The following is a 22,005-nucleotide window of genomic DNA, read 5'->3' on the forward strand; positions in this document are numbered from 1 at the left end:
CGACTGCTTAGCTGGTTAATATTGCTAAGCTCTTAGTTTTGCGACACTGCCATACCTTCGAGGATGAGAATCGTAGGTGGTGGTGGCAGTTTCGTTGTAACTTCTGGACAAATTGTTTGCCCAATTTCTGGAGATCCTGTAGAGTCACTAGACATCGTAGTAGATAAAGAAATAAATTCTGTGCTGGTATCATATACAGTTTTCTCTGTAGCTAGAAGCTTCTTAGTAGTATCAAGGGTTGAATTCACGGTTTGAGCCGTGATGTCACCACTGTAGTCATAGTCTTCTGTACTATTTGATTCTGAAAAATTAGGATCGTCTAAGCATGGGCAAGAGCACTCACAAGCTCCACCTGAATCGTCATTGTATCTGTCAAGATCTAAAATAGATGGTGGTAAAGTAGTTCTCGATTTATCCGACTCTTTTGCAGGTCCACGGAATTCTTTTGGGGCCTCTTTTGTGTCGACCTTGACACCAGGCTCCTCGTTACCCTCTGTGGGTACAGACAGAGAAAGCACATAGACTGAATGTGTGGAGTATGGATTATTATGGTCAGGATCAGTGGCTATTGTTACATTCACAAGAACACGCTTGGAAGAGGACATGCTTGGATTGTGGATAGGAGGTACCTCTATTACTTTTATTTTAGCGCTTTGATGCGGCACATCATTAGTCTCAAATTCTTTAGAGATAGTGCTATTAGTAGTGTTATGCAAGAACTCAGGGTTGTTAAAGCGGATCGTCTTCAAATTTAGATTCATATTATCTTCAACTGGTAATACTGATAAATTGGAATCTGTTAATTCTTTTGAGTTATCTTGGGCTTTAACTTCGATTGTTATATTTTTTGTATCATATTTTGCTTTTGACTTTTGAGTTGTAGATAAAGTTTCATGGTTTAGCTTTACAATTTGGACCTCATCTTGACCATAAGAAAATATGGGAGAATCATGCTGAAGTTCAGACGATTCAGATTTTATCATTGTAGTGCTATGTTCTCTTTGTATTTCATCATATACTGTATCGTCCAGTGTAAATAAGGAAGAATCTGAAATGTTGTCTTCTTCAGAGATGTCATCATAATTTTTAACATCACTCTTGTCCACTATTTCACTAGAATTTGTATCTTCTAATACAGTTTCGAAATTTTCAGCAGCATTATTGTCTGCCATTAGATTTTCAGGGGCTTCATAAATTTGAGCAGTTTCACTTAATTCAGGGGCAGCAGTGGATATATTTTCTGCGTGTAGTGTCTGTGTATTTGTTTTATTAGTTGGAGGTGCAAAAACATCAAGAACGGAAAGCTTTCCTGAGGTAAGATTGTTCGTTTCATGCAAAGATCTAACGGTACTAGCATGCAAACTATCAGGTCCACCAGTACTAGGAGGGTCACTCGAGTTTGTGGTAGCATTCGGTAACACAAAAGCATGCGGTGTTTCAGAAACCTGCCTACGTTTTCGGGAATAGATAAACTCATTACCTCCAGAATTTGCAGTTTTCGGTTTACTAGATGTGGAAAGGTTGGTCTCTGAAGGGACAGTTTTGGAGGCAGGCACAATCTGCGTGTTGTCCCCTACCAGAACCTCGCATGGTTTCGTATTTTGATATGACCAATTCAATAAGCTCGAGGCTGCAACAAAATTATCAAATTAGTAAAAGTGCATTAATTAATATTAATATTATTTCTTTCTAAACACAGAACAGACATTCTTGTGGCATATAACGGTTTTTAAATTGATTTTACGTGAAACCTATTGAAATGATACATGAGCACTTTTTTATAGAATATACTTCGCAGATAAGTTATTCTCACAATTCATTAGTTAAAAAGTTTATTTTGCCTAGTATGATACCAGTCATGATTTCAAAGTACCTACAGATTAGTGGGCTGCTCTCTGCCAGTTATAAAACAATGCTTTGTTCTAATAAGTTTTGAGTAATAATGACATTTAAGATATTACAAATATACTTATACCTACATTATATTTTACCTACATTCTAAACTACTTTTCTTCTATTTTTTCAGGAAATTTAAGAAACCTTCCCTAAAATGCCGAGGTTGGTCCATCCTGTACAAGAAGAAAAACCATTCTCAAAATTTAAAATAACTTTTTCTTTAGGAACTGTATTTTTTAAGTTTCCTCCAAACAAAGGCCCTTTCTGATTCAATTGTGCTTAAACCCATATTCGGGCCCGTTGATGCGTGCTTATTACATTGTAACCGATTCCATTACCGGACCCTTACCTGAAATATAAGAAAGGGCAGCTGTGAGCACCACCGACAGCATGATGAACACGATGGCGGTGCACTTCCACGTGCACTTCGAGGCCAGCCCCTTCCTGAAGTGGAATCTGCTGGCTTGCGGAAAATGCGACGAATTGGGCCGGCGCAAGTTGTTTCGGACGGGCAGGACAGGTACCTGGGGCCCATATGGCATGCCACATCTGTCGGCGGTCTTCATATCCTTCGAGGGGCTGCTGCACGACGAGTTCGACTTGTAATCGATGGTCGAGTTTTTCGGGTGATCTGCGGAAGTAAAAATAAAAGGGTGATTATGGCATATGGTTCCATGTTCCATTGTATGAAGCTAAAAATTCGTTGTTAAGCGGATTATGATGACTGGGCAGTATCAGGTGGCGAGTACAGATAATTTACCCAGTCGTTATGTACAACAAAAACGCTGAAATTGCGTTAATTCGATACCACAATTTTCTTTTTTTAATCGGCGGGGTAGTCATTATGGTAATCTATATCGAAATATTCAGCAATTCATCCATGTGGCCATGTCTATTATATTCAATCTTGTACAAACATTGGTTATACCCAAACTTGTCGGAGATAATTTTATTTTATTTCTTACAAGTTAGTTTAGTTAGGGTGTGTTAATGTTAAAAAATATACACGTGATAATGTAATAATTTAATTCCGCTCCCTTTCTTCCAGGTTTAAGTCGAAAAATATCAACGGTAAACGAAAAATGGTCATCATCGAAATTGCAGGCAATTTAATTTTTAGGAATTTTGATTATAATAATTTTTAGTCAAAAGTTGAAAGTAATGGAGTTTATTTTCAATAAAAACAAATTAGCCCTTAAAATCCAGATTTAGGCTGAGCCTTCAGGTGTGGAGTCTTGAAAATCTGGATTTAGATTAACAGTGATCTCCCCAATAGTTATAAAAAGAAAATTGTGGGATCGAATTAATGCAATTTAAAATGGACAGGGTTACCCAGAACCTACAGTTGGCCACCATTAAAAGAAAACGGAAAGAGCAAATTGGAAGCTGCAAGAGAGGATATTATATGAGTATTTAACGTAAAATTATGTTTTATTAAGATTATCTGCCCAAGAGCTGGATTATAAAAAATATTTTGTTAGCTTTGCCGTGTAAAACAAGATACTATTAATGTTTATATTCATTACTGACATGATTTAATAATTGTGTTTTCTAAAAAAATGAATACTCAATAAAGACGGCTTAATAGAAACAAATTCTTTATGTCAGTAATGAATATAAACATCAACAGTATTTTGTTTTTCATGACAATGATGACAATAGCAGTAACAGACTTAATCCAACCAGAGTTTTTGAATTTGTTGCACAGGAAGAGATATCGAAAACTTTTTATTAAAAGTTATTGAGAAAAATGATTCTTGATCAATCATTATATTTTTTTTATATTTTTTTAAAAGATCGTTCACAAAACTATTCAACTACACAAGTAGTGATGTCTTTATAATGCAAGTTTTGTGGTGATTTCATAAGGTGTACCATAATATCATAGCAAAAATATTAAAAGAAAAATTACGTTATAACTTTTAACACGAAAACATTGTACCGAGAAGAATATATTTCAGTTGCTTTTAATTTACTCTTTAATTATGTAAATTACACCTATTCTTTTCGAATCACCACCTGTGAAGACGAGTTATGTTTAAAGCATAAGGCATATGGCCTAAATCTGACTTGGGTTATTATTAAGATGATTATGATTGGGGTGTCAGGTGGTCAGCGCAGATTTTTTCGGGATTATTGTTATTATACAATTATGATCTTTTTTTAATTGGAGATGAGCATGCTCCGTATGTCGAGGTAAATTGTTTTTACAACTGCTCTATTTTTTTGTCTTTCACAAAAGGTCTTAATGTATGGAAAACAAATGCTTCCAAATGTGTACAGGGATATAAGCATATTCGTTTAATGATCAGGTTTTGGGGATGCAGAAAAAATCAGTTTATTATCAATCTCCAAATAAGATTAACTATTGAAGATTTGTTAAACCATTCGCAGATATGGAATTTTAAGTGAAAACGAAGTATGCATACTTATTAAATAATTTAATTCTTCTTTGGTCAAATTCCCGATTTTAAAAATTCAACAGATAATGTTTTTAGATTCAGATTTGAATTATATTGTAAAAATGTAGGATATTTTACATTTTTCCAAATGTTTATAAGGTACTTATAACTTTGCAATAACAGTTTTTACGACATATACATCTTTAAACCTTTTTTTTTTTTCACTTATTAAACCTGGTTAAACAGTTTTATTAATTCTTGCCCCACAGTTTTCAAATATGTATTCGTCAATACATTATTCAAATAATTTTAGCATAAATATCCAAAAGATTGCCTCTGTTTCTGATAACAGATGGTGTAATAGTTACAAATGTTTTGCAACTACTGCGTATCCAAAGGCAGTTATCAAAAAATTCACCTCCGGAAAGCGGAGGTGTTATTTTTTGGGTTAATTATAGCTTTTCCTGGCTACACTGATACAAAGGGCTTATCAATAAGGGGACAGTTTGTTGTCATCATTATGGAGATAACACCAGAACTATTATTCTATCAACCACAACATTCGTCATTAGTGAAATTTTGTCTATTTGGATATTGGATCATATTTAATTTAGGCAAACAAAGGCAAAGAGTTTCCTTACTGGTGGATACTGATTTACACATTAAAAAAATAGAATTTAATTGACACGACAGCAGCTTATTCTGAAATCAAATTTAGAAAATATAGAAGTTAAAGGTAAAAATATATTTTTATTTTGATTTTAACAAAAATTGCAGCTATAGCAGAAAAGGAGTCAATACAGTTTTTCCTAAAGGACAAAATTAAAGAAATAAACCTTACATATATTCAGTAGACAGTTGAAAATGTCAAGAATTGTAAGCTGAGGCTTAAAATATTTTTTAATTAACGGCGAAGCTATTTTCGTGAAACTATTTAAGTAAATGTTATTTATTAGGTTATCCTTTTAAGTGAATAGGGACTTCAATGATTTATTCCTGATGCTATTTTTAGAAAATATAGGTACCTACATTGTTAATGTTCCATTTGTTCATAAACTCTATAAACTCAGTGCTAAAATAAAAAAACACATTAGTTTAAACAAAGTATTTTGTTGAGAATGTGTCTACATTATAAAGATCTTTTTAAAATTAACTATTTGCAACCAGACTAAGTTAGGAAGGTATGACTAAAGTATTAAAGAATTAGCAACTAATTAACATAACATTTTTTTAAGTCTTTGCCAAAATTGGAATATCCTTAATGTTATAAATAACTGTTATGCCATATATAACTGATCGATCTGTTCCCAGTATGTAGTCAGCTACTTTTTCTATAAAAGGATAATAGTAAAACAAAGCACCCCGCAAGTTTTTGTCTTCTAGGGCACCTGGTGCAATAAATCTAGCTAAAAATCGACATCTAAATAAGGTACGTGAGAAAAAGAGACCTGTTGGCATTTATATGCCATTTATAGTGGTTAAAACTAGTTTCTTCCACCTTTTATTTTCCATCCTCCAGATGTGTGGTATTAACTACGTCAATGTAAAACAATATTTTAAAAACATCCAAATATGAATATGTACGTTTAGTTTTGTTCTCATGATAAAGCTGAGAACATAAACATTGCAAATTCTATGAAAGTTGATATTATAAATGTGTCCATTGGCATAAACATATTGAAAAATTAATTTATATATATGCTATGTAATGAATATTACTCTCCACAAAATATTTTTATTTCTGCTATTGTTGAACAAACAATGTAGTAAATAATTAGTAAAACAAGGCCAAATAATGATAATTAACCAGAAGAGACAAAGGTATGGAATGAAATGCCGTTCATTCATGAAAAGCAATGTACATCTATTTCATAATAAAGCAGAAGCTAATGTAAAACTCATTCTAATTTACATGTTATACAACATCAACATCCCATATGTATAAACATTAAAGTAACAGTACAAAAATAGTACTTACTTCGACAAAAGGTTTCAAGTAATCAACTTGATTAAAGAACTTTTTTAGATTTTCTATAGAGAAAGTGTAATCTACGGCAATCTAAATGAGTATACTTTACATTATTTCCAGTCAAGTTATTATTAAAATCCATGCCATATAGTATAGCGCTGGAGCATGAATTATATCCTTTTGTCCCTTTATTTTTCGATTATCAATCCTAAACTAAGACCTTAAGTCATTAAAATTCTATGACCGTACATGGATCTTTAACTGGAATAATAATTGTGTGTTCTGACAGCACAATCATTGGTACCTGAATGAAAATACCGAAGGTCAAATGAAATTATTTGAGAATATTCCTTTGAAATCAACGACAAATTCTTTCAGAGGAGGTAACTTCAGCTTCAAAACATCACTTCTTTTGCGACGTGATGACCATTCCGATTCCATACTTGTATATTTCCCATATTACCACAGTGGTATGATTAATTTGAATTTTATTTGCACCTGCTTCAAGACTCTCAAGAATTTACAGATGTTCAAGAACCGAGATATTTATCTTTGGTGCTAAAGTACTAAAAATGAATTTAGTTACTATGACTCTTTTAGAAAAGATACTATCTTTGAATGATTTAAAAAATAACATTGTAAGTATTGTACATGTCTTTCTTCAAATTATCTAATTTGTTTTAAAACATAGTACCATAATTTGAACTTTTATTGCCGATGCGTATTTAGAAATTTGATAGCCTCATTTCAATACAATATTGCCACATAAAATATTTAGATTTCTGTGAATACAGAACAAGCAGTTCAGTAATATATAAATAATAATGTGAATTTGTTTCCAAGAACGGTTTGTTTGAAAGGTTATCTAGCAAATAATGTACACTCATTAAAATGTAATAAATAATATTTTGTTATATTACTCATATTTAACAAGTCAGTGGCGTATTACTCGCGAAGAAAATTAAAGTACTTTCTTTTGTTTCTAGTAATATATAATTATGATCAAAGTATAAACATAGATTGCAATTCAGAATAATAATAAATTACAAAAGAACAGTAAATTTTAATTTGCTCGAGTCAAATAATGTATTTATGAATATGGAGCAATATGAGTTTGTATGAAACAATATTATATTTTATTTAATGGTATATTTTGAAGCAAGAGATGAAAATGCCAAAATGAAATGTCCCTCACGAAAACTGTTCACAAATAGAAAAAGTATTTCACCTTGATTTGGAAATGTTATATTTTCTACTCATTCATTCAAAATGTTTTTGTTTAACATGGCATATGACATAGCAACGCATGCATTGCATTGAAAATTGTTTCTGCCACATAAAAGATGACATTTGTTGAGAAAAATATCGCTTTATTTTAGTTCTATAAATAATTTTAAGTTTGTACAAAACATGTTCCGTTGAAATTTAGTTAATTCATGCAAATTTAGTTAGTTCAGTTCGATTTATTATTTTATTGAAACCACTAGTAAATATACATGTTAGAATTTTCTTAAAATTTGGTATATCTTGAATTTTATTTGTATCAGTCGAGTCAAGTAATTTAAACTGAATTACCTATATCAAGAAACAATTAGAAACTAACTTCGCTTTATCTACCATGATCATATAAATCAGTTACGAAATCGTTACCATAGTAATCTCATTGGAGATGGTATTTGGGTGTAATATTTCCTCGAATGGACATTACTTTCACATACAAGGCGTACGTAACACAAGAACTCGCTGTATTGTGCATCGAACACAGCTATTTTGGGGCCGACTGTAGCCTTCCCAAGTCGAAGATAAAACGGCCATTATCTGGAGTGAATAGGGTTCTTGGAACTAGAGCGGAGCCTGATAGCGCGGAGAATTCTTATTTTTATAGGTACTTAAAAGCAGGCAAACTAAAATTAGTTGGTGCTTGAAATAAAGGAAAATATTTACAGGCCCTCATGATTGTAATACATCTAAACTGTTTCCGCTGCTCCTCTGAAAGTGATAATTAAGTTAAGAGGAAAAGTACGCACAGAGTTTCCTTGTATTGTTTCCACTCAAGAATGGAATGTTTATGAAACGAGTAATCAGAGGATGTCATGAAAGATATGGAATTTTATATTGTTTCGTTAATTGTGATAGGTTAGAAAATTTCTATTTTACTAATCCGCTTATAAAAATATAACTCTCAATTTAATAGAAATAATACTGGAGTAGCGGAAGTTTTGCTTAAATTTTTACTGCACTTTCGAATAAATCGAGAGGATTTTTTTGGCGTTAAGAATGGAATGATTATAATATCAGTCGCCACAGGATGTCGTGATGGATACGGAATTTTTAACAATATAATTTCTACACTACTAACATTTTTACTGTACTTTCGAATAAATCAATAACGTGTTATGCCTGAATTGGGGTAAAATCAATATAATTTCTTTGTACTGTTTCCAGAATGGAATGTTTGCGAAAAAGTAGATAAGTTAAAGGACATTATGCAATATATGAAATTTCTATTATTTCACTAATTGTGACCAAGGTTGGCATGATATATATCCGATATATATCATTGATATCTATCACGATATTTATTCTTTGATATATATCATGATATTTATACAAATTTAAATAATGATTCTACTGGTCTAAAGTTGCTAAAACTGTTAACAGATGGCAGCAAAACCGGATGCTAATCGTTGATTAACGTGTTTATTTATGTGATTCCTCGAATTTTTCAACAAAGTAAAATTGAATGAATATTTTTATTTTATTATTTCTCCAGGTGTTAGTCAATTAGAGCAGGTGCTGCGTGTTTGTATTTGTGTTAATATTTATGAAATTTATGTTGACTCGGTGCAAATTGGTTAGTTTTCGTAGTACTTAATATTCACACAAATATTTTTTATTAGTTTCAGAATTTATATTGATTTTTTCGTTCTTGTTTTTGATATTTGGAATAAAAATATTTACCTAAATAGTTTCTTAATTTTATTTTGCTACTATAATATTATACATAAACTAATTATTTAAAAACAAATAAATATCAAGACTTGATATATATCGGATATATATCAAGATATATATCCGATATTTGATATTTATATAAATATCATGATATTTGCCAACCTTGATTGTAACATGTCAGTAAACTTGGAAAATGTTTACCACTTACAAATGCAGGTATACTTGCTATTTATAGATAGATATAAATATGCAAATTCTAGATCTAGTTTAATCAAAATTTTGGACTAGTTATGATCAAATCAGGAAAAATTTTTACAATTGTCTGATTTTTGTCGCGTATTGTTGCCATCGTTTTGAAATAAATCGTCACATTAATACAGATACGGAATTTTAAAATAATTATCAGGATAATTTTGACAGGCTATCATCACATTTGAATTAACTTTTCTTCAAATTAATAGAAACAAATCTGGAACTGAAGGAAGTTTACTAAAATATTGCTATACTATCGATTAAAGTGATAAGAAGCTTTATGTATTTGTCGCTTTGGGTAACGAATGACTGGAGTTAATGCATATTTTATTTACAAAAAAAATAGTTATTTAATTTTGGTGAAACTTCGTTACAACATACTTATTAAATATTAGGACAACAATAATTTATAATGCATGTGGGAGGTCTTGTTTGGATCTTATGTGAATTATTTTGAATTATTTTGCATTATAATTTAGAAGGTGCTACTTTTTAAAACACTATTTTATTACTATATTGCGTATCTGTGAAAGAGAAAAAAATACTAAATAAATACACATATCTACGCGTTTATGTTCTAGAAATGGTAAAAAATATATATAAGTGAGCAAACTGAAATAAAGCATATAATATTTCTATTAACTATAAAGCTTGTCAAAAGTCAATCGAAATATTTTTCACGTTGAAGAAATTTGATTTAAAACATTTTATTCAGCATGTGCTTCTAGTTAGCTAATGTCAATGACAGCTAAATCAGATATCTACGTGCACCCTTTAGAATTTTGATTTATAAAGATGGTTACGATATTATCGCCGCCGTTAATATTTTATGGCCCTGTATACATAAACTCTGCTCGTAAATTTGAGAACGTACCGTCCAAAATATAAACTAGAACTACTGTTTAGTTCTGTATAGTAATAAGAGCATAGCGATAACTTTCAGCTGTGTGGGATCCACCACCTACTGAAATATTTGTGGTCTAAAAAATTCATTCGTTAAATGGGAATGATGTGTAAGCCTTCTACATTTTTGGAATAGAATATGAGATAGACTTTGTGGAATTACAAAAAATCTAATGGTTTCAGTTCCTTTCTTTTGTTTGTGTTGATAATTTGTATGTGTGGATCGAATTTTCTACTTTAATTTTATTTACTTCATTACATTATTGTTAACTAACTTTTATGAAAATTATTTAGGTATAGTCGTTACGATATCAGTTGGAATCACATAAAAACATTTAACTCATAAACTTTACGGAATCCATAGGCGCCCAGAAAATTTTTCTCCTGTCTCGTCTAGAAATACTATATTCCGAGTTATATTCCTATTTAGTTGACGATATTCTCGAATTTTTTGTCAATAATCTTTCCGAAGTGCAACTATACGTCGTGATTCCATAATTACCATACGATTGTCAAGTTTTTTATGTTTAATACCTCATTGTAACAAAACATGTCGTAAAGTATCTAGATTTATAATTATAATCAGGATAATCGCTTCATTTATCACGAATCATGTTTAAAATAGGAACTTTATTTTCTGTATACATATAAATTGTGCGTCGTATTACATCTTTGGTAAAATCGTCAACATTCTTTAATTTTGTATTTTTCTGTTTCTTCTTTGTACCGTGATTAATAACGTCTCCTTCTTTAATTACGCGATAAATTGTCGTTTTTGATATCTTAGTTAATTTGCTAATCCGTTTCCTAATTTCTTTATCACATTGTTCACTATTTTCTCTTTTCAAACATACTTATTTAAAATAATACATTGACTTGGTACGTGTAAATCTTTGTTTTTAAAATCAGATTTGTTTCGACGCTTTGGACAAAAACCGGCTCGACTATTTGGGGATTTTCCCGGGTTATTTCGTTATCTTCCGTTTCAAAGGGTCTCCAGAAAGCCATGCTAAATTACTAGATAATTACATATAATATTTATTTTAATAACTATTACCCTTTACTGGTTACGATATGAACAAATATTAATATAAACTAATAATTAGTAATACGTAATTATACCAACAATAAATATACCACGCCAAGCACTGCTCTCCACGGCACTGACAAACCCAAGTGAACCGCGTTTGACACCAAACTAATTATAGAATACCATACAAAAAATTATTTATGACCTAGTGGACCAATACAGGTTTACTTTGACGACCAGCGTGTCGCCGTCGATTCTACATCAGGCGGACTGGTATACCAATATCGGACTCGCCCAATGACTATTCGAGTATACCTAAATTACGAGACACCTCATGGCTAAAGCATAGGAAGAAATTTCAAGAGAAGTGCAGACGGTCCTGTGCTTTAAGATTCACAGGTTTAAATTGATATCGTAACAATTATAATCAAATATTAAACTATTGCAACATAAAATAACGCTGACAAATATGCTACTTTAGAACTTGGAACATGAAATAATCTGATTTCAAATTTTTTAAATTAGTAATTACGCTATAACTTGAAAACAAACGTAAATCGCATAACAGCATTTGAGTTTGTTCTTATTATTTTGACGGGTGGAAACGATTCTTGGAGTTTGGTGAGATCCTCTCGACTCACATCTGTCAACCATGAAAAGGGATTCAATAAAACAGTTGTTAACAAATAACCTTAATTTATGGTTTTATTAAGCAGAATGTGTTTCGGCTACTATTTTATAGACATCTACGACTACTTTCAAGTGAAAATATAAATAATGACCTGTATTCTGCAACTAAAGTAGAAGAAAACGATAAAACACAATATCACGTAACGCTTCCATATTTAGAATAAGTCGAAGTGTTACAGAGCCCACACACATCAAACCCCAATAAATCAACCGTTTCCAGCCTGGGTGTGCCGGTAACTTATAAACGAGGATATTATATGCACCTATTACTTTAAACGCGTTTATAATTTTACTTTCATGGTACCCAGCTGGTAAGATATTCACTCTGTAAACTGGCATTGGAGAATCGTCGATACGGAACCACTGTGAAGCAATTTGGCCTTGCAGTCATCATGGCAGTCCAAAAAACGGCGGAAGTGGACGTTATTAGTTTGATATACTATTACAGTTAGGTGTCACATCCTCCCGAATTCATTAATATTTACGTTGGGCAATTGTCAACGGTCCCGACGTGCCTGGAACGCAGCATATGGTGCAATGCTGCTGTTTTGTTATCCCGATCTTTGTTATCATAATAAACTTTGGGAAACTGTTCTGGGGAGAGAGTTTTTAGTTCTGTAGGTCTCGTTTTAATGCGTGTCTACATCCCGTAGGACGAGATGAATTAAAGCAAACATATCATTAGAGGCATTCGTAAATAAATGATAGTTTTAAACAGATCTCTTTTTGGTTGACTTAGGGCAAGACTTTAATGATACGTACAAATAAATAAATACCACAGAGAGAACTGTACTATTTCATTGATATTGAATTGAAATTTAAAAAGTTGGAAGATACTTTGTGACATCAATAAGTGATATCTAGTAAGGACGTCACGAATCCTGATAAGTTTTCAGTACGATTTATTCTTAATAAAAAGAGAAACATGTAAGGCATATTTACCTTAAAGCGACTATTCGATATTATTGTCTGTTGTTGGCACTGTCAACTTAGTGGTATAATAAGGCAAAAATAATTTAATTATCCCTTATTCTAATTTTATTCTGAGGAATTCCAGTGAAACATTATAATTAAAGAAACTTATTTACTGACTTTATTTTTAAGAATTTCATGTTTATATAACGTTATATAGAATGGAAAGTCCCCATTTAAAATATTAAAGAACATACATTTAGTACACTTATATTTAGTTGTTTGAGCCTCACCTTTTGTTTTTTATTTCATTTAGTTCGAAAATGTAAGGCAACATGTGGCGAGTATTGCAACAAAGATAACACCTAAAAAGGTTTTTATGTGGGAAGCTAATTGAATATAAATGGCTGATCTTTGTCTTTGGAATATCTATTAAATGTTGTATTCTACATAATGGTAATGTTCAGTACTCAGAAGATTTGAGCAATACTAGCTTTTATGACTCAATTTTATGATAAAACAACTTCAGTTCGAGTACAAAGCTATTTGATAGACAATTGCATTTTATATTCATGAACATTTTTATTAATGATTCGATATGAGAATTTTTCGTGTTATAATTGATTTTTGATTCAGAACAACACACTTTTATGGTCTAAAGATGGGAAAAACTGGTACACATTAATTTTTCGTTTAAAGGAACATTTAGATTAATTTTAATTTTTGACCCTCCCATCTCGTGTATATGAAAACGAAAGAAATCAGAAAAGTTGACTTCGAGTTGAAGAATTGAAAGTTTTGCTCCAAAACAGTTTTTTATGACCTATATTTTTACAGGATATTGGTCAAATTGGATTATTAATATAATTATTGTTCAGTTAATAGTAGGACACATCATTCAGGCTTGTCTTTAAGTATGTTCTGATAATAGAGGGGGTGATTCTTTATACCATTTTAAGACAAAAAATATATACGAACTGATATCTTGATCTACTTGTTTTTTTAATTACAGGGTGTTAAAGTTTTTGTAAAATATTACATAAAAATATCTCTAAAGATGATGTGAGATACTTACAAAATACATCAGTTCTTAATTGTCAATGTTACTCAAAATGCCTACTGGCACAAAGCATTGATTTGAACCTACTGACAGAGAGTGATCTGCTAATTTATAGGTAGGTCAATGATGGCTGGTGATCATCGATAATGATCGAGAATGATAGATGATGAACTATGAAACCATTACTAATTTTGCATTAGGCAAAATAAACTTTAATTAATGATATTGTGGGAAACAGTTCATCCAGCATTGAATTACACCAACTATATCTAGCAAATAGGAAACACCATTCATTATATCTTACACTCAAAACATTCAAACAGCTAAATGAGAACTAATACATATATGTTCGAAATTGGTCCATGTTTGGTGATTTTACTGACTTAGATTATTTACTAGATTTTGGTTATTTGTCAACCAGTGGTGTAGATATTAGGAGATATCGTTACTGAATATTTATGAATTTCAATTTGATCGTTTGATTTCTAATTCTATTTCATTTTATTTGGAAACATGTAATTTTCGACTCACTTCTATTTTTTAGCCTAAAATAAGTTTATTCAATAGATTGGAAATACCTGTAAAAGTGCTCATTTCGCAAAAAAGTATAGCTAGTTCTTGATGCAAATACAATTTTACATGTATAGTATTTCCGAAGTCTGTTGAACATGCAACATATTTTAATTATTTATGTCCTCAAACAATTTTATTATATTGGTGGTAAATTTCGTTTTGTTCCGTTTCAAAAGGTCTCCAAAATGCCATGCTGTGATTAGTAAACAAAATATCCCTCTTATTTCTCCCTTTCGCAATTGTAATATGAATGATTGATAGAAGGTGCCTATAATAAATTAAAATTACCTGAATCACACCAAATTCTGCATTGCTGCACTGCACTGCTGGGCAATTTATCAACCACTTGTCATCTGTGGTAATTTATTGCCCAATAGCCCAATACAACTGTAATCGTTTTCCTTTGCCCGCGCTCGCATTCTTCAACTGAGCGTATACATTTCTATCGCCTCCACGTTTAGTTCGACCAGACCTGTATATGGGTATGGCTAAATAAATATGGGAACAGGTTTTTCAGATATTTCAATGCCGAGTTGCTGCGTCAGCGACCGAACCTGGTACATACTATCAATCCGTTGGTTCTTCAATTGATATCGGAAAAACTATGATATAAATGTAGTTCAAGTGTAACAATTAAAAAATTAAAACAAATCATTGATGCAGAAATTTTTTGTTTTCTGAGAGGTGGTAAGGATATAATTTTTACTTCAATACACAACTTTAAAATGACCAATTTTTCAGAAAAAAAATCAAAATATTCCGTGGCATCCAAATTCTGAAGTGACGATATCTGCTAGTGATTTTTTATCATTACTTAATTAAAACCTCAATTAAGACATGAATACTTTAAAAAAATTCAACACAATGTGCTAGAAGAAGCTACAATATATAGCATTTTCGTAGAAAATGTATCAACTCTTGAGATTTTATTAGTATCTATTTCGTACATTTATGTGCACCCTATAGTAGAATAGAAAGAGAATATATTTATCAAAATTGTAGTCAAATACAACACTGTTTTTTTTTTCGTACAGTTTAAATCATTTTTTACGCCGTTGTAAAAGACCATGATAAAAATTGCAGACGGTCTTAAACAATTGTTTGTTGAATATTATTAGTCTATGAGAATATGGTCTATAATTTGAAAGTCTTAAATAAACGGGTTAAACTGACGTAAAAATATTGTAACACTCATTTTTTTAAGTAAAATTGATTTACCATTTTTTTTTACTACTTTTTTAAATCCTCTACCGGATCATGATCTTTCTGTGCTGTTTTTTGATTTGGTTTCTTAAGAAACCTTTTGTTTGAGTGCCAAATCTACATAATCAAATTCCTTCAAATGTTTTTTTGGGAGCCTTTTTAAGGCTTTTGGCTTTTTAATATTTTAAAAGAGAATCAGGTGAATCAGTCTCTTAGCACACCCTTACTTTTACTTAAAAAAAGCTACAGAATCATCCCCTTTGTTATCAGAACGTACCTAGATCGTCTAGTAATAAACGATTTTGCACCGACTACAGTTTTATTGTCTACCTCAGCGTTATTGCCCTGTAGAGTATTAACAAAAAATGACGAGGGATACATATTTACTTCAGACGTGAGGAAACTATGAATACTGTGCAATAATAAAAGGGTATCTTCCACCCACCACCCTGTTTAGAATTTAGATCACATCTGGCTCACCACCGCACTGCACTGCCGTCGCAATCGCGACATTTCCATCGTCCCGCATAAAGAAAAAAAGAACTAAAACTCACTAAGTGTCCCACTGGGTATATATACATTTCCTGAAGGCGTCCTCACCAAGCAGGAGGGTTCGAAGTCCTGGGTGGGGTCTGCGGAGGGTGCTGAGGCCAGGCGTCCGTTTAACCGGCTCATGGTCGGGTTTCGGGGGGGCACATCAGGGGGTCGGGGCACTCCGTCCAACAGACAACCTGGAAAAGCGTAAGTGTCCACTGTTAGTTTTTCGTTGAGCACTGGTTCTAGTTTGGCGGGGAGTGAACGGTACGCGCGGATTGTTTTTGTCGCTGAATGTTTTCGAGCTTTGTAAAAGTCAGTATGCATACAAATAAGGACTTCAAGACTAGTGGCGTAATCAGCGAAATGTATTTTAAAGCACAACACATTATACTATTCGAGGTACACCATTATTCAACTATTGCTTAATAATTTGCAGCCATTCTGAACTAATTTCTGTTAGAGCGAAATAGGGAAGTACAAATCGCGATAACTCATTAACCTACTCTCAAAATGTTTACTTTAAGATGGCGATCATCTCATGTAACGTTAACATTTTTATACAGAGCTTTGACAAATGAATACAAGCCACGTGAGTAGTAATTTTGTTTGGAACACCAATTTTTTCCCTCGAGTTGGTAACATTTAAACTTTGGTAAAATTAAGAACAATAAGATCAAGATTACGTTATATCGCAACAATCTGTTTGACCGGCTGGTGACTGATGTTATTTTTTACATTTTATTCAACCAGTCGTTCGCATTATCTCTGTTTCTCATTGTTCATTGTACACGAATCATTACGACTGATTACGCTAAGATTTAGGAATTTTTGTTGAAATGTTGGTTGCCTATGCTCGGCAGTCCCGTTCCTTTTAATAATTTATGAAGATTTTGTATTTGTTCGCATCTGCTTGTCCAAATTTTCGTCGGCTGTCATAAGGTTATTGTATATCCACCGACAAACATGTCACGAGCAGTTATACACAGTTAGTTGCTCGCGACCAGCTCGCGTACACTTCGCAAATGGGTCGCGAGCAATTACAAGTTGCTCAACAAAAATGGATTTTTACGTTTAGTGTTGTTAGTCTAGAAGTTCAGTCAATGGTTCGCGTTTATCGATGAATGGATATGTCATCACGCGGATTAAATTATCACAGGCGCCGATCATATTGTTCAAAACATAATCCACGTAATTGGTAAAGATTTTTCAAAGAAAACTAAAATGTGCATGCTCATTTAGAAGCTTTTGTTTTAAATTAACTATAAATTCTGAACAACCTAACTCTCTTGCTAACTTTATTTACGTGTCATTTTTTTTGTTCTATTCCTATAGATACTTAGTTAATTTAACATTCCACGGAACTTCATTTTGTCTATATTTTCCTTTAACTTTTATATCTGTTGTGCTATAAATGCGACAAAATTAACGTGAACATAACTGTCTACACCAAACTGAGGTTCGGCGAAAATATATTTTGAAATTACCGAGAGTCGACGAGAATTTTGGCGAATTCAACGCGAACAAAAACAAATGACGTTAATGTTCACGAGTTACTCGCGATAATAATTTAAGTGATTTGTAAATAGACTATTAGTTGACTGAAAACTATTCGCGTGCCCATAAAAATTCGTTTCTGCAGACGTCAACAAGGAACTGCTGATTTCGAGCACGGATTGTAACTGCGTACGAACTGTTCGTCGATCGATAGGCAGCTTAACTTTGCACTATTTCTGGAAAAAAATATCTGGGATCTTTAGTTGGAGGAATTTTGACAAAAAGAACATGTAGAACAAATAGAAACCCAAAAATAAAATTTATAAAATTTTGCTTTATATTTTCTTTGCTCTTGATTTTCATACCAGGGAGGGCGGAAATATTTACGTATAAAGTACCTATTAAAAACAAATCAAATATAATTGGGTAGTTTTATATTAACTACTATTGAAATAAAGGGAAAATATGCTCAACATTATTTTTTTAGTGAAAGTTCATTCTTCTGCTTTTGTACGAGATAAACTTTTCAATTACTTTTTCTCGAGCTTTTTCTCGCACCATTGATTTATCAATAGATAGCATTGCAAGTGCTTTTAGTTTGTCTTTACAATCTAATTTAAACTTTTACAATCTTTAAAAAAACGCAAGAAACAATACGTAGGTAACAAAATTTTATACCACACGTAAACAAATTACGTTTAATAAGAAAAGAAAGCAGTGATAGCTATTATTTGGTTACGGACGAACTAAATAGAGCCACATGGTAAATTGCCCTACTGCCACTTCGTCTTTCACTGCTGCGCGACGGTAACCACGACCACCGCTGTAAACACTTTACAGATTTAGGGGCGATTTACGAGGAGCCCACGTATTCAGTGTTTTTCAAATGAATTTTGCAAGTCGAGTTAAATTGACTGTATATTAGAAATTAAATTTAGCATTTCCTTTCTAATGTGTTTCCTAAAAATTTCTAGGGGAGGTGGCGTCCCAGAGCCCCCCCCCCTCACTGCTCAAATAATATTATAAATACTGAATATTTGTATAATTATAAATATTAAATAAGTACCGTCCCAAATTACTCCTTATTTATAACACAATTCAAGTAATTCGAAAACCACTCAACTCTGATTTGCTATTAGTAGTTGAAACGAGGTTTTTCTTAAATTTTGATTAGTATTATTATATAATAGTTTTGCACCAATACAACCATCAGTATTTTGAAGTCATTTGGCAATATATGTTTATGTTATGTTGTAATCCCATTTCAGATCATTAAACCTAAAATAATGATTGGTAAAGACGTATATTTCACTGATTTTCAAATACAAGTAACTTAACTGTTGAAGTATAAAGACATGTTCATCAACATATCAGTTCTGCGCAACTTAACAGTGTACTACATATTTCGATGTTGAAATAGTTTTCAACATATCTAAATCTAAAGTGATGTGGTTTTTCTTGATCTTAACATGCCTGGCAGGACGATATCTATTTGGTCTCTGCATTACATATTACGTCACCGCTTAAGAATAGATTTATTTTTATAGAAATTTAATACCAGTACTTTAAGTAAACATGTAGGAGTGACGAATCAATTACAATCAATTTTGTGTAGTGACGATATGAAAACCCAAGCTGTCTAGCTTGGGTAGTAAATAACACAACTTTATGAAGTGATTAACGTTAAAGCGTGCCTACATTAAAATTATGGAATACTTAGCCGGGTCCAGTCTGTAGTTCTATAAGCGTAGACAAAATAAAACATAAACAGTTGTAAAACACGTATATCTTCCAAAAGACACTGACCCATATCTTAATTTAGAAGGAGTGGAATAGAAATTAAACGGTTTGTTCACTTTACAGTAGACGGTGCACTGTCAACTATTGTAGGAATGTGAATTGGATAAATTTGATCTATTTTAAAAACATTATCTCAGCGTTTCCGGCGCTAGCAGAAGTTTTTAACGAAGTAGAAGAATCAGGGGAACTCATTCTTGTACAATGGCCTACACAGAATTTTATCATGTGCGGGGTTGAAACTGAACTAAAAAATTTAACGACAGAAAAAACAGATAATACCGAGTTAGAAATCTTTGATGGATAGCAAAACGTTAATCATTATTAAAACATACAGTGCGACTCAAATTACAAAAAAGTTGTACAATATTTTGCTGCAATTTTTCTTGAAATAAAAATAGTCACTTTTTAACTAGTTCTTGAAATGTAAACGACCTTTTTTAAAGTGCGCGATATAAGTGATGTATTTTCTATTTGTTTGCTTTTTTTTAGTTCAATTCAAGACCAGTAAATTTTACGAATACTTTACAAGAATACTTTATTGCAACAAATTGATTGTATATTTTCAAAACATTTAAAATTATTTAAAAAACCAGTCGCGTACGATTTTTTTTCAAAAAAGGTCCTCTACTCCTCAATAACTACGCCGCTGGAGTGTATTCTGGAATAAGTTATCCATGAAAAAATAGTCCCTACTAAAAAATGTCATCCCACAAATTTTATCACTAAATATTTTTTGTCAGTGAAGTTACAGAAAAAATCATATAAATATTTGAAACTTTTAACACCCTGTATCTCCGTAGAGAAGCGTCCTATCAAAAATTTTTATAGGGCAAAAGTTGATTATTTTCATCGGTAAAAAACGCCATTAAAGTTTGGCAAAACTTATCATTAACACCCTGTCTATAGGTAATATTAATTTACTAAACTATAAACAGCACTCCAAAATAGTTTTGATGAAAAAGTTTTTAGATGAACATAAACCTTTATTGATTTTTTTTATTTACAGCTTTAAAGAGTACGTCCCGACACCTTGATATTCCCAATTTTTCCAAGGAATTCCAATTTCTATTGATGTATCATCAAACTTACAGACTTTAACATTATTAATGTAACAGAGTTATGAACAGAAGTCAAATAAAGAAATTTTAAAATGAATTCAAAATATTTCTTAGATATAACCTATAAAGTGCTTCGAATGTTTCACGGAATGGTATTTTTCTTTATTTGTAACAAATTCTCATTAAAACTTTTTCCAAAAAAGTTCCACTTTAAAGGCGAATATTCAATAGCCTGAAATGAAAAATTTACACTTTTCCATTTGCATGTCGGAAACTGTCAACTTAATATCAGAAAAAATAAAATTATAAAGGAAAAGTTATAAAGAAAAAAAAATAAAGGAGTCATCTTTCTCGAATCCGCAACGTTGAAACAAAACTCAATACAATTTTTGACAAAGATGATTTACATACATAAAATTTATAAAATCAAAGAGATAAGCTTCTTTTTGTCAAAGGATCTCTAAAACTAGAACAACTAAAATCGTTCGCTATTGAGTTAAGTAACATAATGATCTAAAATTTTCTCCATTTAATCATTTCTCTATCTCTTATAGTTTCCGAGATTCCAGTACATGCATCACTATTTTTTTTATTCTGAAACAATTTTGAGGATTTTTTAAATACATTTGAACCTTTTTCAAATACATGTGACATATTCTAAAACACATAACTTAACTGATTTTATCAACTATAAATTAAAACTCAATGTTTCGAATACACCCCAATCGCAGGGAGCAAAATATCTATACTACTCAAGACACGAAGAGTATTGCTACTGAAAGGTATGGATAGATGCAGGACAACAATATACCCCCATATCTTACACTTCCCGTACAAAAATGGATATTCCTGAGAAGATACTATAGTATTCAAATTGTTCTACAGAATGTCGAGTTTATGTTCAATTTTAAAATCGTAGCAACAGTTTGTTGTTATATCAGTTTAATTGCCGGAAATAACAGTTTTTGGAGCATGTAAAGCAGCACGTCTCTCTCTCATTGTCTTCTGAAAATATACAAAATAATATTGCATTATTTGGAAATACGATGATTCAGTTTTATTTCCGTAGACTTCCGGTTAGTGATTTGATTTAAATTTAAATTCCACTACCCATTATATAAATATTGCACTACTTTATTAAAATTTCAATATTATATTTCGAAAATGGAGAATTTTGATACTTCCCTTTTTGATCTTCAATTTCCTTAATAAAGTACGCCACTGAAATATTTCCAAATATGTAACCTGAAATGTAATCTGAAGAGAAAAAA

At 31.8% G+C, this 22,005-nt stretch overlaps 1 protein-coding gene across 7 annotated transcripts in view; it reads right to left on the minus strand.

Annotated features, from left to right (window-relative positions):
• LOC108917606 (teneurin-m) overlaps nucleotides 1-22,005 on the minus strand; it is a 697,030-nt gene that overhangs the window by 15,740 nt on the left and 659,285 nt on the right. For 3 of the 7 annotated variants that reach the window (XM_018724308.1, XM_018724299.1, XM_018724326.1), the window contains 3 exons: nucleotides 16,400-16,576; nucleotides 2,246-2,527; nucleotides 56-1,630 (listed from right to left, as the gene is read on the minus strand). In XM_018724308.1, coding sequence (XP_018579824.1) covers nucleotides 56-1,630; nucleotides 2,246-2,527; nucleotides 16,400-16,576 — 2,034 coding nt within the window. Of the gene's footprint in view, nucleotides 1-55; nucleotides 1,631-2,245; nucleotides 2,528-16,399; nucleotides 16,598-22,005 lie in introns of all 7 variants that reach the window. The other 4 variants (XM_018724343.1, XM_018724335.1, XM_018724352.1 and 1 more) reach the window with 3 other exon arrangements.

The sequence above is a fragment of the Anoplophora glabripennis genome, unplaced genomic scaffold (genome assembly GCF_000390285.2).
Source record: "Anoplophora glabripennis isolate ALB-LARVAE unplaced genomic scaffold, Agla_2.0 scaffold3, whole genome shotgun sequence".
NCBI lineage: Eukaryota > Metazoa > Arthropoda > Insecta > Coleoptera > Cerambycidae > Anoplophora > Anoplophora glabripennis.